The 14,367-nt window shown below is 41.2% G+C and overlaps 1 protein-coding gene across 1 annotated transcript in view; it reads left to right on the top strand.

The window, feature by feature from the left end:
• ITGB8 (integrin subunit beta 8) overlaps positions 1-14,367 on the top strand; it is a 147,469-nt gene that overhangs the window by 112,810 nt on the left and 20,292 nt on the right. The window contains exons 10-11 of the mRNA XM_073677835.1: positions 6,813-7,218; positions 9,898-10,120. Of these exons, the coding sequence (XP_073533936.1) occupies positions 6,813-7,218; positions 9,898-10,120 (629 nt within the window). The remainder of the gene's footprint in view (positions 1-6,812; positions 7,219-9,897; positions 10,121-14,367) is intronic.

The raw sequence follows: 14,367 nt of genomic DNA, 5'->3' as shown, positions 1-14,367 counted from the left end.
CAAGAAACAATATTAATGCTGTGCTGGATGCAGCAGACCCCCATGATAAAGGCGGACGCAGCAGAGGTGTAAAATACTAATGAAACAGCCACTCACGCCTACCGATCATGGAGGGGGGCTGCCTAGTGTTATAAGTCCACACGGATAAGGCTTGTATAGAGCGCCATTCACACAGATTAGTGTAGTGCAGTGTCTGTCTTACAGCCTATCAGTGACACCAGTACTATTAAATCAGGTGGGCTGCCCCGTACTATATAAGTACACCTCAAAGGGACAGACACCTCAATTACCCAACCAACACTAAAGAATCCTCATGCTATCTTCCTGGTTTTAATCGGGTCTCTGATGCAGAGCAAACACTTCCAAAAACATCATTTTTAATCAGTTCCTTGTCATTCCGGTTAAAAAAGTAATTACGGTACACAATCTCCATTTGGGAGCCTGAAATAAGTAAAAAACCTGCACAAATAAGACTCTGTGCACATCACTAAATCACTAAGAGAACAACATGTACACATTAATGAATGATCGGATCGAGGGCAGATATGAAATCACTCATCTGGAGCATCTTTTATGCCCCTCTGTTATTTCTATTAGAAGTTCATGAATTGACTCCTTGGTGATATCATCCTTCTTGTCAAATCTGTGTGTCCCTACATTGTCCTATACGGGCAGCACTGATGGGACAGCGAGAGTTTGCAGGGACACGTCCACAACTGGTGACATCCGGTGCTCAATTTATTCAAAGTTCTACTTGGGATAATGGGAATTGCACAATGAATAAGGAAAGATGCTCCAGAATTGGGAGATTGAAATATTTGCTAAAACAAGCACATTAGGGGAGGTGACCTGTCCTTTTTAAAGAAGCAGTCCAGCAAATTTTTATTTCCATTTCTGCACCCCCACCTAATGGTGTATCACATGCTGCACTTATTTTATATATGGTGTACTTTCTTCCATTTAGTTCAGCCTGCTCTTTACTTCACTTCAGACCCTCTCTTAATTCTTGTATTGAACTTGCATTGTATTCCTCTATGCTCTGCTATAAATCCCATGCTGCTTCAGCAGAACATTGCATTGAGAGCTAGAGCCGGTACTCTGCTTGCTGTGGTAACTCTGTGACTAGGCTCACCTCTAGAGATGAGTGAACCCGAAGTTAAATGTTTGGTGCTAAACGCCGAATACGGACTTACCCCAGCAGTCCGATGCCATGTTCGGAAAGAGAAACTAGGTCTCCATTGTTTTCAATGGGGTTTGGATTCTGGTTCAAATTTGGGTTAAGTTCTGGTACCACAATCGAACTTTGGAATAAAGTTCAGGTAGGGTACCAGAAACCAAACTTCCACAGGTCCACTCATCCCTTCTCACCTCTAATTTCCTAAATAAGCTGCTGTATTTTAGTATTCATTTAGGAGGGCTAAACTGTGATCTCCTGTATTTGAAAGCCTGCAATACACTTTAGATAGCTTTTACACAGGCGAGCTCAGCTGGCCAAGCTCTGCTGTGTTCTCTATGAGAGAGCTTCAGTCACATATCTCTGGCAGAGGCTTACATTTTCTCTCTCCCAACATCATCTATAGGGAGACAGTCTGGAGGCCGCCATACACATTAGACTTCCAGCTAAACCTGTAGATATCTGTAAGTTAGTTAGTATCTGTATGGGAGCCTGAACTGTGTGACAGGAGCTGTCCAAGCATCATCAGTATCTATGATAGAAGTTTTTATTTATTTACCCCTATGGAGAACGTCAGTTGTACTATCCATGCAATTTCATCATACAGGTAGTTCTAGCAACTAAAATAATGACCGCCTTCAAAGAACATAAAGTCATGTGATTCCCAGAGGGTCACCACGAGATCACAGAGCCTAACAACACAGCTGCTATTTTTATAAATAGGGAAATGAAGATCACCATTAACCACTTTTTTCTGTGCATGTCAAAGAAGGATATAGAAACTAATAAGGTAGCTTCAAAGCAAGGACTGCATGACCCATGACCTCTGAGGGAGACCCAGCTTTCTCACACTGGGCCCTACATTATGCTGCAAAATTTGTTGGCAGTCTTCAGACTTCATAATGCCATGCACACGGTCAAGCAGTCCAGTGCCAGAGGCAGCAAAGCAACCCCAAAGCATCAGGGAACCTCCGCCATGTTTGACTGTAGGGACCGTGTTCTTTTCTTTGAATGCCTCTTTTTTTTCCTGTACACTCTATGTTGATGTTTTTTGCCAAAAAGCTCTACTTTTGTCTCATCTGACCAGAGAACATTCTTCCAAAACGTTTTAGGCTTTCTCGGGTAAGTTTTGGCAAACTCCAGCCTTGCTTTTTTATGTCTCGGGGTAAGAAATGGAGCCTTCCTGGATATCCTACCATACAGTCCCTTTTCATTCAGATGCCGACGGATAGTACGGGTTGACACTGTTGTACCCTCGGACTGCAGGGCAGCTTGAACTTGTTTGGATGTTAGTCAAGGTTCTTTATCCACCATCCGTACAATCTTGCGTTGAAATCTCTCGTCAATTTTCTTTTCCGTCCACATCTAGGGAGGTTAGCCACAGTGCCATGGGCTTTAAACTTCTTGATGACACTGCGCACGGAAGACACAGGAACATTCAGGTCTTTGGAGATGGACTTGTAGCCTTGAGATTGCTCATGCTTCCTCATAATTTGGTTTCTCAAGTCCTCAGACAGTTCTTTGGTCTTCTTTCTTTTCTCCATGCTCAATGTGGTACACACAAGGACACAGGACAGAGGTTGAGTCAACTTTAATCCATGTTAACTGGCTGCAAGTATAATTTAGTTATTGCCAACACCTGTTAGGGGCCACAGGTAAGTTACAGGTGCTGTGAATTACACGAATTAGAGAAGCATCACATGATTTTTCAAACAGTGCCAATACTTTTGTCCACCCCCTTTTTTAGGTTTGGTGTGGAATTGTATCCAATTTGGCTTTAGGACAATTATTTTTGTGTTTTTTCATTGAAGACAAATTAAATGAAGATAATAATACCAAAGAATTTGTGATTGCAAACATTTTCAGGAAGAACCTGAGTATTATCTGACAGAATTGCAGGGGTGCCAATACTTTTGGCCACCACTGTACATTTAGTGTACATTTGTATCACATTTTCCTGCCACTAAAGCCATTGCTTTTAAATTAAGTTCATAGTGGTTTTGCTTTGGATACTGCCGCCCTGTGTTACATCAGAAACATAATTTTATAACATTGTGATGTTTTACTGTTACAGTAACGAACAAAATTAAGATTCAAATAAACTATTTTTCTGCATGTTGCTATGGTGACAGAATTTGACATCTCACCCATTCCCGGCCTTTTTCTTTGGAAGAGTTCTAAACTGAAGGCTCACTTTATGGCGTGTGTTTGACCTTGGTTCGACCTACACATCTGTTATGGGAAATGATTGCACAAACTGTAGATTATACGTGTCAAACTATTCCATCTGCACTTCCCACCTTCAGTTACTTTTTTCATCATTACAGTCTGTTGCCAAAATGTCTGACCGTGTCACAAGCCAAGCTCCAGCAAGTGTTATAATGGTCGTTCTTTGAGTCTCTGCTTAGTGGTGTAGGTGTCATAATGAGAATCCTTCAATAAGACATAATACACACAACGACTTCAAAGCCTTTTTTCTACTTTATTAGGGGAACCAAAAATTGCCAATGTTTGATGTGTTTTTTTTTTACTAAAGTTCATGTATTTGGGGCTAAAAATTATTTTTGCAGTTGAGCTTCAGTAAACATTTTGCACCGTTTGGCTGGTACAGGCTTTTTGTTTGCATGCACCTTCAACTTTGATGTAGTCTGTGGTCACATATCAACTGTGATAGCAGGCTGACTGACAGATTCTCAGTCCCTTTTATGTGAACTAACTGCCATAGATAAACACTTTGCTTTGCCAAATCCTTCTGTAACCAGAGTTCCTCTGGTCACATGATCTCTAACTGAGAATCCCCTGACTTTCCGTGATGTCAGGTCAGATTCTCCCTCACTTCCAGGCTCTGGAACTGACGAGTGGGCGTGACTTGTGTCTGGGTGGACGGGGCTTCATTCAGCAGAGCTCACCCTGCTCCTGTGCATGTTGCAGACATAGCACTCTGGAAACTGACGAGTGGGCGTGGCTTGTGTCTGCGTGGACGGGGCTTCATTCAGCAGAGCTCACTCTGCTCCTGTGCATGTTGCAGATTTAGCACTCTGGAAACTGACAAGTGGGCGTGGCTTGTGTCTGGGTGGACGGGGCTTCATTCAGCAGAGCTCGCCCTGCTCCTGTGCATGTTCCAGACATAGCACTCTGGAAACTGACGAGTGGGCGTGGCTTGCTATCCGGGTGGACAGGGCTTCATTCAGCAGAGCTCACCCTGCTCCTGTGCATGTTGATGCGTACATAGCTCTCTGGAGACTGGCAGGTGTGTGTGACTGCTGTGTGGGTTGTTCACGCCGATCTTAATGAGGGGGCAGGTTGGAATCAGATGCTCCTGATTCATTAAGGGGTGCACGCCTCTTAATTAATCAGAAGCGTCTGACAAGTGCGGTGCACTGGCGTAAGATTTGTAGTGTAAGGATAACCTTACATTGAATTTGATGAGCATGAGTTGACATGATTTTACCATGACCCCAACCGACCCTAGCTCCCCCCATTTTGTCGGAGCTGGGTGAAAATGGCGTGGAAATGCCATGAGTCTCAAAATTTTTCACAGTTTTGCATTGCACCAAAATTTTGCGACTTTAGAAAGCTTTACATCCCAGAATTTTGGCAGAAATGTTTTGATGAATCAAAGCTCACAAAGTTCCTGTGTATGCAGCTACAGACACAATTCTCCCTGCAGACCCAGCTCTCCCTTGTATTTGTATGTATACTGCAGGGTGCATGTACATGTACACACACTGCTGTATACCCTCTCTAGTGTATATACATACTGTTGTATTCCCTCTATTATATGAATAGATTCATAACTCTTTCCCCATTCATCCTTACATCCATTCACCCTGCGATCCATCTATCCTCTTATCCATTCATGCACCCATCCTATCCATCAAACCCACCCATCCCATTGAAACACCCAACCACTGATCCAGTCACCCCCCCATTAGTTATCAGTTAGTGAGGGTGCGTAGTAGCATTGTCATAGAAACCCTTGATGAAGCAACAGTGAAACTCGCATCGGGATGTTTGGTGGGTAAGCCCATCTGTTATTGGACATTTATTTCCATTACTTGTGATTCTTACTGTCGGTTGATTATTTATTGGCATTTTTTTGTCATACCTATGACTAAGGACATGCTTGTCCGAAACGCATAAGGTGTTCCCTTCTTTTTCCCATTTTTTGTTTATTCATGTCATATTTGTGACATATTTTATTTGCTATGATCTAAATACATTTTCTACCTTTTATGAAATTTTGCGGTGCTGGAGTTTTTTTTCTTGTCGTTTTAATTGTAATAGAGACCCCTGACGAAGCAACAGTGAAATTTTCATCGGATGTTTGGTGGGTGAGCCCCTCTGTTATTGAGCATTGACTTCCATTGTTTGTGATTCTTACTGTGGGTTGATTACTTATAGGCATTTTTTATATGGTCACTTTTTATATGCGTTTATGACCATGTACCACTGATTATTTATTCATACATACTCTTCTGTATTGCATATAATATCGCATTTTGTGATCTGTACCAATTGCCTTGGTTTGCCACTGGGGCTCACCCACCAATTGCTTTTAATATTTATATCTCAGTAAAGTTTTTTCCATCTTTTGATCATTTGTATTATTTCACTCTGTCCTGGCACCTATTTTCCCCTCTTTTTTCGGTTATCCTTATTGCGTTTGTGCCTTGTGGGGACATTAATACTTATTAGTCTCTAGGATAACAATTCTCAGTTTCTCATTGTCGTAGAGAGTATGTGTGGATTCGAATCACCATCCATGTCAATGTTCACACTGTATTTGCCAGTATTCACACCAGGCAAGAAGTAGATATTGATGCAGATGGTTATGTGCATCTACACAAGGTACCTAACACAATTCAGAATAGGGTTCTGTTCTCATCAGGACCTTACAGTTCACCCTATCACTTTGGGCTTATACATTCAAGCAATGATATATCTCTGCATAGAAATATTTAGATATTACAAACCTGTAATGTTCCCTAAAAAGCATTCATATATTTTTCGGGCTGATCACAGGTGTCATTTTAAATGCAGATTTGTTTTTGTATTTAGTAGCCGACTAACGTCATTTTGCGGGTTTTATTACGTGTCCTGATTTCCGTCTCTGACCAAGGAACTGAATGAGAGAGATATAATAAAACAGAACGGTTTAAGTGTAAGTCTCTTTTTGCTCTTCTGCCAGGAGGACAGAGTGTGGCTAAATAGAGGGCTTACACGGGATGGTATGTACTTTTTCAATAGCCAAGTAAGGTGTTAGCAGTTCATGATGGTGTTTTTTTTAGGAGGTCCCATCCCAAATACAGTCTCTGCTCTCCCTCTACGCCGATCCTCTGTCTCTAGGGCCTAACTGCATTACACTTCCAGCATCATACAATCTTCCAGGGAGTCTACTTTCATTGGATCGACCTGACCTGAAAGTCATTGTTGCATTTAGTTTTGTGTCTGGTATAGATTGTACAAAAAAAGGTTTTAACCTTTCAGCTTTCTATTTCACTTGGGAAATTTTCTCAATACTTTGATGTAAAGCAAGACGAGTTATAAGCCAGGCCTAGCTGAGGAATCGGCAGGAGATGTGCGTTAGTCCTTTGCTGGTACAATTCCATGATGTCAATGTTTTCTTGTTCTTTAGGTACTTTTCAATGTATCAGTGACTATGGACACTTGTGATGTAGAAGGAGGACATAACTACATCATTCTTAAACCTATTGGTTTCAATGAAACTGCTAAAATAAAGATTCACAAAAGTTGCACCTGTCAGTGTAACAGTCCACTGAGGCATAAGGACAAGTGTGTTACCGAGGTCCATCCCGACTGCCCAGGAGTTCCATGTAGAGATGGCAACTGCAGCTCAGGAGACAAGGAGCCTCAGGCTGAAAGCTGCAGGCAATCCCCATCCGAGTCTGAGTGTGGTGGACGAGGAACCTGTCTGTGTGGAAAATGCTACTGCTCTAAAACCAAACTGGGAAAAATTTATGGGAAATACTGTGAAATGGACAATTTTTCTTGCCCATACAACCTTGGAAAACTATGTTCTGGTAAGTAACTCAGCCATAAAATACTGTCAGCTGTGTTCACATTTCTGAGATGTCTTCAGGAGTTATTTCACAAAAATACATGATCAAAAAATTTACAAAATAGTTGTTTTATGTATGATCACTGAGGCCCCCACTGAAGATGGGTTATTGGCCCCCATTTGTCTTCAGTGTATTCTGCGCAACTGCAGTTAGGAGGAATTTAAGTCGAATAGTGGTCACACTTGCGGCCTAATGCTTTATCATTTGTATATTGAGACCACAGAAACCGCTGAGTGCATTGCTTGGCTGTTGATTGTATGATTGATGACAAACCCACTTATGGGACCCCCATTGATTGCTAGACCTGCGGCCCCAAGCACCCCGTTTCTCCTTACCTTATGCTGCCCAGTGAAGAAAAGTTTATATGGATCAGTGGTCACACATGCGCATCAACTGTTCAATTCAATGTCTATGGGCCCAACAGAAACAGCCAAGTACATGGCTTCACCCTTAAAGAGGTTGTCCACTATTTTAGCATTGATGACTTATCCTTAAGATAGGTCATCAATGTCTGATCGGTCAGGGTCAGACACCCGGCCCATCTGCCGATCAGCTGTAACCGGTGTCAGAGGCCGCCAGCTGGAAGTACTCACTTTCGGACCTGCTCTGTTGCACTCTGTAGCGCTATAGCATGCAAACATGAAATATATGAAATTTTAATTGCATTACTGCTCTAGAAAATAGGTAAAAACGAGAATACTTAGCTTATAAATAGACCAATTCATGTGTGCCTAGCAGCCGCTTTAAGGTGATTCTCTTTCCTGGGATCTAACCTAATGTAACTCCTCTCGTGGGCTGATAGTCTACATTTATATGGGTAGGTAGGATCCTGCTGTGATTAAAACTGCCAGAGGCTGATGGGTCAGTCAGAGAGCCTATGCATACAACTAACAAAAGATTGACCGTCACTTCCAAACAGAAAACAGGTGTGTACTGGTGCAAGCTAAGAGTAGCCATCTCCATATATAACTAACAAATAAAGTTGCACTCTGTAATGCTATAGCACGTAAACTTGAAATATATGAAATTTGAATTGCATTACTGCTCTAGAAATTAGGAAAAAAGTTAGTTAGTTGTATGCATAGGCTCTCTGACTAAGCACTCCATCCATCAGGCTACAGCGGTTTTAATCACAGCAGGATCCTACCTACCCAATTAAATGTAGTCTGTTAGCCCAGGAGAGGAATCACATTAGGTTAGGTCCCAGCAAAGAGAATCGCCACATCACGGCTGCTGGGTACACATGAATTGTCCAATTTATGCGCTAAGTATTCTTGTTTTTTCCTATTTTCTAGAGCAATAATGCAATTCAGATTTCATCACGACTCCATTTAATGTGTATAGGGCAGAAATTGCCAATTTCATAACTTATCTGCTTCCTTCAGCCCCATAAACACTCAATGGATCATCAGGGCACATATGTGACCACCGCTCCAGTCATACTCCTCCTCGCTGAGGTCGTGCAGTGAGGAGGAATGGGAGGTGCTCGTGATTTTCCTCCTATTAACCATGGCAGTCACCCAGCAATCAATCAGATATTTATCTATTGATAGGTGATACATTTTTTGTGGGATAACCGTTGTGACAGAGCTGTAACCAGTATGGTTGATTTGGATTCCAGGAAGAATAGCTCTACAGACTGCTATATACTTGTTGTCAAAAACACTGGAACTCCTAAAGAAATGAAAAAAAAAATCAACGTGAATCAGGTTTTTTTGTGTCTTTCTGAGACTTGTCAATGGCCTCCATCCCGTAGCTCTCCAGCTGCTCTGAAACTACAATTCACAGCCTGCTGACAGGGAAGGGAAGAGTCGAAGGCCACTCATGTGCATGGCGGGATATTCTGTGCTGCTGATGATTGTGTAATGTATCCATCCAGTAATGGGTCAGGTCCTAGTAGTGACCGGGGTTTACAGCTTACAACACACACTCACTCAGGAAATGAAGCATAATACTTCACTGATCAGTATGAAATCTGCCTGGAGCCCGGAGGACCCCCTCTGCTTTAGCTCATGGGCACTGTGAACATGTATGTTATTCACAGCGTGTGAAAAGGCATAAACTGTGAGCGCTAAATGTTGTATTACAAGTAATGTGTGCTGTTTGTTATGTTAAGCAGACGTTCCTCTGCAGGGGTGCCATTACAAACAGCACTGGATTACATTAGAATTTGGAATGTTTTTCCGAGACACCCCTAGAACCGGATCATTTCTCCTGGAATGCTCGTGGCTTGTAAAATACACATCAGTTTGTAAATTATCCAGTAAAGTCAAAAGCATTGCTTTAAAGAGTGTAATGAAATGTTACCGAAAATGTCCTGAAGTTATCATCTTGTGTTTAACATCATAAATATCAAGAGTGGTTGGGGCTTGGCCGCCACTAGAGGGAGCTCAGGAGCTTACTGCTTTGTACTTTGAGTATGCTCCCTCTAGTGGTGACACCAGGCAGAACAAATTCTATTGTTTTTTTAACTCTGGCTATGCACAGATTTAGCTTTGTATTAGAAATAATGAAGATATTATTATTATTATTATTATGAAGATATATTAAGTAGTTAATAAGCACAGAAATGTAGACCAATCTAAATGGCCTATTTTATTTCTAGACTTCAATTAATACTTGTGTTTTTTTGTGTGATAGGTAATGGTGAATGTAAGAATGGGCACTGTAGATGTCACAGCGGCTGGGAAGGTGACCGTTGTCAATGCTCCTCATCAAAGCAACACTGTATGGACTCTAATGGACTTGTATGCAGTGGGAGAGGAACCTGCACATGTGGCAAATGCGAGTGCACTAATGATAAAAGCTTTGGCCCTTTGTGCCAATACTGCTCTGGATGTAGCAATACCTGCACAGACAACTGGTGTGTTAGATTTTTTTCTATAGTATTTGTATTTAAATGTACACTATATGGCATGAAATATGTGGGCAACCATCAAATTCATAAACTCTACCATTGTGTGTGCATTAAATTGTTCCGGTTAGGTCAATATAGAGCTTGATATCATGCCCATTAGTAGATCTGTTCATCTCCTTGGTTTCTATGAGTTATGCCCACTCAGTTCCTTGGTCTTTAGTAGTTATGTATGACGTATGTCCAGTTGTACTGGCTGATTCTTAGCTAAGTTCGCAATAAGCAATCTTGAAGCAGCTGCCCTTATGCAGTATTGCTGATGGACTTTATTTAGGATCACGTACAGACTAACGCCACATGTTCACATGTATACTCATATAGGAATTGTGCAAGTTTTAGATTGGTAGCGAAACCCAAATGCCTGACGCTTAGTTTCCTCAACATCTGCAATCGGGGAAGAGTCTGCATCTACCATCGAGAAGCCTATGAAATTGGCGAGTTTGGTCAGTATACCAGTGCTTCTCACTAAATTAGAATATCATCAAAAAGTTAATTTATGTCAGTTCTTCAATACAAAAAGTGAAACTCATATATTCTATAGAGTCATTACAAACAGAGTGATCTATTTCAAGTGTTTATTTCTGTTAATGTTGATGATTATGGCTTACAGCCAATGAAAACACAAAAGTCATTATCTCAGTAAATTAGAATTCTTTATACAACAGCTTGAAAAATGTTTTCAAATCTGAAATGTATGTTCAGTAAATGCACTCAATACTTGGTCAGGGCTCTTTTTGCATCAATTACTGCATCAATGCGGCGTGGCATGGAGGCGATCAGCCTGTGGCACTGCTGAGGTGTTATGGAAGCCCAGGTTTGCTTTGATAGCAGCCTTCAGCTCGTCTGCATTGTTGGGTCTGGTGTCTCTTTTCTTCCTCTTGACAATACCCCATAGATTCCCTATGGGGTTAAGGTCAGGCGAGTTTTCTGGCCAATCAAGTACAGTGATACTGTTGTTTTTACACCAGGTATTGGTACTTTTGGCAGTGTGGACAGGGGCCAAGTCCTGCTGGAGAATGAAATTTCCATCTCCAAAAAGCTTGTCGGCAGAGGGAAGCATGAAGTGCTCTAAAATTTCCTGGTAGACGGCTGTGCTGACTTTAGTCTTGATAAAACACAGTGGACCTACACCAGCAGATGACATGGCTCCCCAAACCATCACTGATTGTGGAAACTTCACACTAGACCTCAAGCAGCTTGGATTGTGGCCTCTCCACTCTTCCTCCAGACTCTGGGACCTTGATTTCCAAATGAAATGCAAAATTTGCTTTCATCTGAAAACAACACCTTGTACCACTGAGCAACAAACAGTCCAGGTCTTTTTCTCCTTGGCCAAGGTAAGACGCTTCTGGCATTGTCTATTGGTCATGAGTGGCTTGACACAAGGAATGCGACACTTGTAGCCCATGTCCTGGATACGTCTGTATGTGGTGGCTCTTGAAGCAATGACTCCAGCAGCAGTCCTCTCCTTGTGAATCTCCCCAAAATTTTTGAATGTTTTTTTCTTAACAATCCTTTCAAGGCTGCGGTTATCCCGGTTGCTTGTGCACCTTTTCCTACCATACTTTTTCCTTACACTCAACCTTCCATTAATATGCTTGGATACAGCACTCTGTAAACAGCCAGCTTTTTTAACAATAACCTTGTGTGGTTTACCCTCCTTGTGGAGTGTGTCAATGACTGCCTTCTGGACATCTGTCAAGTTAGCAGTCTTCCCCATGATTGTGGAGCCTACTGAAACAGTGAAACAGACTAAGGGACCTTTTTAAACGCATCGGAAGCCTTTGCAGGTGTTTTTTTTAACTACTCTGATTTACTGAGCTAATGACTTTTGTGTTTTCATTGGCTGTAAGCCATAATCATCAACATTAGCAGTAATAAACACATGAAATAGATCACTCTGTTTGTAATGACTCTATATAATATATGAGTTTCACTTTTTGTATTGAAGAACTGAAATTAACTTTTTGATGATATTCTAATTTTGTGAGAAGCATTTGTATATCTGATATGAATGGCCAGCTTAACTCCATCTCTGACTCTGTCTGATTTAATGCAGGGAGGCTTATGCTGCATCAAAGCATTGATTACAAATAGATGTTGTTTTTTCTTTTGTGAATTTACCTTAAAGGGAACCTGTCACCATAAAAATGAAGTTCAATCTTCGGGCACCATGTTATAGAGCAGGAAGAATTGAGTAGATTCATATATAATTTTGTGAGAAAAGATTCAGTATAACCTGTGTTTTCATCATATTATCCTCTGCACTTTCTGTGATTTTTGGTCCAGTGGGCGGTCCTATCAGTGATTGACAGCTAGCTCTGTATGCACAGTTATGCAAAGACAGCTGTCAGTCACTGATAGGCCCGCCCACTGGACCGGAAATCCCAGAAAGAACAGAGGATTAAATGATGAAAACACAGGTTATACTGAATATTTATCTCACAAAGCTATATGTTAATCTACTCCTCTCCTCCTGCTCTATAACATGATACCTGCAGACTGGACTGCAGGTTCCTCTTAAAATTTTAAAAAGCAATTTTCATTTTCTACACTATCCTAAGTCATATGGCAATGCTCGTTAATGGGTCGATATTGATTTTTAAGATTTCTACTGAAGAGGCAGTTTGCATTTTCTGCACAAACACTCCCACAAGGTTCCCTCTCGGTATATAGACGGCACATAACTTGCACAGATATTTTCCGAAATTTTTCCTTTTTATCTTTAATGTGTCCATTCAGAAGTGTAGCAACCTCAGCGGTGAGCAGGACTCGATCTTTGTAGCATTTCAGGTTCTAAACAAGAATATTTTTATCAGCGACATTTTCACTAAGTTGACGACTTAAAGCACAAAGTGTATAGAAAGTTGTAGCTCTTCATAATTCAGTAATTAAAAATGATAGAAAATTAGATAAGCTCACCATTGTAGACATCCACCATTGCATAGGTTACGGAGATCCAGCAAGCTCCTTGGCCATGGGCAAATAAATCCAATATAACAAAAAAAGCCGGCGTCGCTAGTAAAATGTTGGCAGCTTTATTACATTTCCATTAAAATCAAGTCACAAACAGGACAGTGTTCTATTGTTGATGCGTTTCGACTTTAGCAGCCTTAATCGTAAGATCATTAAGTTTTTTTGTTATATTGGAATTAAAAGTTATGTACTTATAAACTGGAAAACCTATTCTGCTCTTAGATGACTGCAATACCTATATTTATGTGTCGTATAAAAACACTAGCACCCTACATGCATACACAGCGCTAAATTGTGCTTTATAAATACTGTATTTCACCCCCCGGAACACTGTATATCCACTGTCCGCTCCGACCTGTTAGTAATATATGACTTGTAAGTAACTCCTTATTCCACAGGACTGCATCCAGCATACAGGAAATGTGTCACATTGTACATACAGTCCTATATATGAGCAGCAAGTTGTAAAGCAGGAGGGGCTGAACTGATTAATATATAGCTTTTGGGAAAAGTTTCAGCTTGTTCTTCCGCATATAAATTCCTCGGAGAATGGCAGTCCAGGCCATCAAACTGTGGTGGCATCACAACTGTGCAGAGAAGCTTGACTTAGCCAATTTCCAGCATCACTTACATGACTGGAAGCCAGGGATTTACTTAAAAAGTAGCTAAAGATGAAAAGTGACATTTTTAGGGATGCGCATTACATGACCTGTTTGGCAATGGGGGCAGTTTTGAAGGGAAAAATAATGTGACAGGTTCATTTTAATGTATCAGGACCGTGATACACCAATGTCTTAATTCACCCAAATCCGATAAATGACTGATTTACATTTGAAATTCATCTGATCATCAAGAACTTCAAAGAGTGGTTCAGTTGCTGTGAAGAAAGCTTCAGAGTGCCCAAGAAAATCCATCAAGTGCTAAAGAAGATTTATCTATCTACAGGATCGGTTCAATTCCAGTGCAGAGCTTGCTCAGGAATGGCAACAGGCAGGAGTAAGTGCATCAGCATGCACAGTGAGGTGATGTCTTTTGAAGGACGGCCTGGTGTTAAGAAGGGCAACAAAGCAGCCACTTCTCTTCATGAAAAACATCAAGGACAGACGGACATTCTACAGGAAGTACAGGGATTGGACTGCAGGGAACCGGGTGTAAACTTATTTTCACTGATGAAGCCCCCTTTAGACTGTTTATGACATTTGGAAGAATTGATTGACCAG

This window comes from Phyllobates terribilis, unplaced genomic scaffold (genome assembly GCF_046119375.1).
Source record: "Phyllobates terribilis strain yellow unplaced genomic scaffold, ASM4611937v1 Scaffold_4__5_contigs__length_816908805, whole genome shotgun sequence".
Taxonomy (NCBI): Eukaryota; Metazoa; Chordata; class Amphibia; order Anura; family Dendrobatidae; genus Phyllobates; species Phyllobates terribilis.
This window is presented reverse-complemented; position numbering and strand designations above follow the sequence as displayed.